Below are 4,325 nucleotides of genomic sequence, written 5' to 3'. Positions count from 1 at the left end.
ACAAGCGAATTGTTAAACCACTTTTACTTCATTATCAAAACTACATTTTCCAATATTTTACCACTCTAGGGCTTATCGAATATTGTTGTCTATATCACTTACATCCATACATGCTACAATCACGGTATACGTACTCACAAGAGTCGAGTCGTAAGTGTACAATGTACAAAATCTCTATGAGCAGACTGCTCCCGAATACTATATGCTAAAAGTGTTTGGAAAAACATGAAAATTTTTAAATTTTTCGTTATATTTTCTCATTTGAAATATATAAATCAACCACATCCTCTGCAACATCCGCCTCTGTACTGCCTTGCCGCAACGAAATGAATTATATGTTTCTCATGCTTTATCGTAGGCATATATACCAAGCTATACATGTAACTTTAGCCAAATATATAAATGAGAAGATAACCGAAATTTCTAACTTGATTTCGGTGTAGTATCGTTTTTGTTGTGAACGTAAGCGGTCGCCTAATGTGATTGTTCGAAGCGAGACTTTAAAGTGTACATTTCCTGAGAAAATGGAAGCATCAAAGGTATTAGCAAAATATTAGTAGCTTCTGAATAAGAATAGAACTTATTTAAACACCTGAATCTTTTGTCCTGGTAACCATTCAACGAGTGAATTAAATGAATGAATGAATGAATGAATCAGATTTTTCTTTGCAGTGTGTAACAGTAGTTGAACAGTTATATCCACAAACAAATGTAGAGATTCGACGGATCAATAGTAATTTAAATTCGAACCGAAGTAGGACCGAAGAGGAGTGTTACTATACGTATGAAACGAAGATATTATACGTACCATTCGTGCATTACAATCAAGTATATTCTCAATATTTTTAAGTGGTAACAGATCTGATGGAATGACATATTCAGAGTTTTGCTTTGTTGCTGAGGCTTAACAACTTAGACCAATATAATCCAATCATTTATGCCCAGTGTAACTGTAATTTCAGATATGAGTATAAGCGTGAATTTGTTTAGAACAACCACAGAGAGCCAGTATTGCATGTGTATGACCATTAGCCATGTTTCCTTCGACTTCAATATAGTTATCTGATACTTTTTTCGTTTATTAAATTTTCAACCGATTGGTACTGGTAAAATCTTTTATTGCCTAACCACCCGGAAAGTTGTAGTTACATATACATTTACCCCACCGAAAGTGGTCATTACATGAGGGACCTTTTTGTTACCGTGAAGGAAAGCTCTTTCCCTACCAAGTGAGGGAAAGCTCTTCCGTCCCAAGTGAAGGAAAGTTCTTCTTTCACAGAAAAAATGCATCATCTGAAATATATCGAAATATCTGTTGTTTTATTGGTGATACCATAAATTTGTGGCTTGAGTAAATACGTAGAAAGCACATACATGATTTAAATTGATTTAAAATTTTCGAAAACAAAAATAATAAAAAGCACGGAATTGAACGCGTCGGCCAATATTGGTCTTAGCAGTATTTTAATTTTGCTTTTTTCCCTTTTTCGAAAACACTAAACACTTTTGCTTGTATTTTTTATTTATAGGTCTGTTCCAAGGCCATACGAATTGCCAAATTTCATCCATAGACAACATAACCTAAACAATTTTTCATGAAAAATGAGCTGCCGAAATTGGCGCGAAGCAGCTTCAAAACTTATAATTTTTTGATAGCTGTCACTATAAGTATACGGTGTCTCAAATTTTTTTCAAAAAACAAAGGTTATGTCGTCTGTGGATGAATTCGTCGTAGTTTGGGTTGTCAAAGTTCGCGTTTACAGTTATTTGGAACAAACCTATTCCATACATGAAAGAGTGATATATACGACAAAGTTGAAAATTCGCTGAACAAAAAAACCTGTGTTGGTAGTACCGAATTTGAGTTAGCTTTAGTTAGCTGTCAAAATGTATGAGACTTTGTAGCTCCTTGAGGAGCCTGAAATAATGTATGTTGGAACTTCTACTTCCTCGGGGGGCAAATGTACTTGTAACTACAACTTTCCGGGTGGTTAGGCAATAAAATAGTATACATTGAATGCTTGGAAAGCATTCATCACTCGGGATCAATTGTGATACTTGCGAACTCACTCGTGTATTTTTAAGCAACTCTGTTTGGAAACTGTTTTTGACTCGTGAAGTTACATACCTCGCCTTCGGCTCGGATATGTAATTTCTACATTTGTCAAAATAACAGTTTCCAAACCCCGTTGCTTAAAAACACACTTGTGAGTTCGGCTCGTTTCACAAATTGATCCCTCATGTAATGAATGCTTTCCTCCGCATCCAATGTAATCTACTATTACTTCGTTTATTTCGGCACAGATTTTCCTAAATAACAATACATCAAGCTGAGTTCATTCCATTTGTTTTTCTATCGATATCAGATATCAGCAATGAAAGTATAGAATTTAAGGTCAAATGACGTCTGGACCTCAGAAAGGTTTCGTCTTTTGTGGTAATTCGACATAAATTATGAAATCAGTCAATAGCAATCGTTCGATTAGCCAATGACCATTACATACCGCTCTAGCCTCTAGTTTCATTAAATAGTATACTATAGTATTTTTAACGTATGATACACCCTTACATACACAATAATAGATATTTATGCAACCGAGTTATAGTAGTAGATTACTCGTTCTTGATTGGGACTTTTTATTGGTTGCATGTATTGCCGTCGTCTTGCTTTAAACAAACATATGAAAAAATCTTTTCTTTTTCTACTAGGGAAATAATTTCGATGATCAGTCATCACAATTAGCCCATATTACTGATAACTTTGACGATCCATTCATTTTATTTGAGAAATGGATCAATGAAGCTGAAAGTAAAGACGACCTCGGTTGGCTCAACGTAATGAATCTTGCGACAGTGAACAAGTAAGTTCAATAAGCTAAAATAGCTATGCGACGTATTAACGATTTCTGTTTTCTATAGAGAATTCGGAGTATTAAATCGAAGTGTCATATTACTGAAATTTGATCAAACTGGATTCGTATTTGTGACAGAGCGAAATAGTCGTAAATTTACAGATATGGTAACAATCACAAACTCCCCCTGTTCCTCTAGTGCAAGAGGAATAACTGAAAACCTATTTACATATTAAATAGATGGAGAATCCTAAGGTGGCGGCCACACTTTATTGGAAGTACAAACTGAATGACAATATTGTGCTGAAGCAGGTCTCTCGTTTTAATCAAATGCCATACTTACGGTAATTTCAGAAGAATTAAAAATCTTCTTCATCAGATCCGAATAAACGGAAGCGTCTCCGAGGTATCGGCGGAACAGATCCGACAATTCTATGCCGAAGAAGAACTGCCAGGAAGAATTCGTTGCAAAATTTGCGTATGCGGTAAACCGTGCGACTGGCATGAGTTAAAGAAACAACATGATGAAGTGCTGGAAAATGTTCGCAATGGCACTGAGAAACTTGAGCAGAACGAGAATTAGTGAGTCAATTTTGAAGTCGTTCCAAGAAAGAGAATTTAACTTTAATTTCAATTGTAGCACTGCCCTAAAGATTCAACCCAAATCAATAGATTTTTACTTTTCCATGCCTGGTTCCATTGCCGATCGAATTCTATATACCAAAGATGAATCGGGAGGCTGGTCTCATCAACATGTATGTGCCTAGTTATTCGACAACAAAAAACTACTTCGAAATGAAGGACCTAGCTGTTGCAATAAAAGGATCGTTGTTTTTTGGTTCAACCACAACATTTTTTCTTTGTTTTTCTCTGTCGGTCTAAATATATTTTACAGTGAAGCTTTACAGAACTTTCTTTTATATAAGACGTTTGTCTCCCTAAAGAGATGTTATAATGCACTTCTAAAGATGTACAAGTGGCTCGACTATTTTTGCATGCTGCATAGATCTTTTCTTTCATAGCATAGAAATTTGAGTTATTTATCGCGCACAAAAACCTTTCGTTTATGGCTCCATCTAAGTATTCAAACGAAAAACCTTTACTTCCCATACATGGAAGTTTTGCCTTATCTATACCTTTAAAATATCTGACTTAAGTGGTTAGAGTAAATGGCACTTTGCAATTGTGCATGATATTTCTTACCATAAATTATTATCGAGATGAGGATTGTATACCGATTCCTTCTGATGGTACATGGTTTTGTCATGAAAAAGAATGACAGAATGAAACTGTTTAACAGCTAAAGATTAAAAATTCCTGACGGTAGACGGGTAAATCTCTATGCCACCCATAGGGTACTTATTCATCGTCATTGTACATATGTTTCCCTCGTTTCTCCCTCCATGAAATATAATACCACTCGTACGTTACTTGAACCAGTTAGAAACACTCTTAACATACGTATAATTTTCC

The 4,325-nt window shown here is 35.3% G+C and overlaps 1 protein-coding gene across 1 annotated transcript; it reads left to right on the top strand.

Moving 5' to 3' along the window:
• Positions 1–450: 450 nt before the first annotated feature.
• On the top strand, positions 451–3,747 carry LOC119067214 (pyridoxine/pyridoxamine 5'-phosphate oxidase). The gene is made up of 6 exons (XM_037170058.1): positions 451–539; positions 2,710–2,861; positions 2,920–3,019; positions 3,093–3,164; positions 3,232–3,434; positions 3,493–3,747. Exons 1-6 carry the CDS (start codon positions 525–527, stop codon positions 3,617–3,619), a joined length of 669 nt encoding a protein of 222 aa, XP_037025953.1. The 5' UTR covers positions 451–524; the 3' UTR covers positions 3,620–3,747.
• Positions 3,748–4,325: the final 578 nt, after the last annotated feature.

Source organism: Bradysia coprophila (assembly GCF_014529535.1).
Source record: "Bradysia coprophila strain Holo2 chromosome X unlocalized genomic scaffold, BU_Bcop_v1 contig_12, whole genome shotgun sequence".
Lineage (NCBI taxonomy): Eukaryota > Metazoa > Arthropoda > Insecta > Diptera > Sciaridae > Bradysia > Bradysia coprophila.
This window is presented reverse-complemented; position numbering and strand designations above follow the sequence as displayed.

What these genes read in the sequence shown, in the direction of transcription:
- LOC119067214 (XM_037170058.1), top strand. An exon ending in GTCGTAAATTTACAGATATG is followed by an intron (nt 3,020 to 3,092) that starts GTAACAATCACA and finishes CATATTAAATAG; the next exon opens with ATGGAGAATCCTAAGGTGGC. An exon ending in CTTGAGCAGAACGAGAATTA is followed by an intron (nt 3,435 to 3,492) that starts GTGAGTCAATTT and finishes TTTCAATTGTAG; the next exon opens with CACTGCCCTAAAGATTCAAC.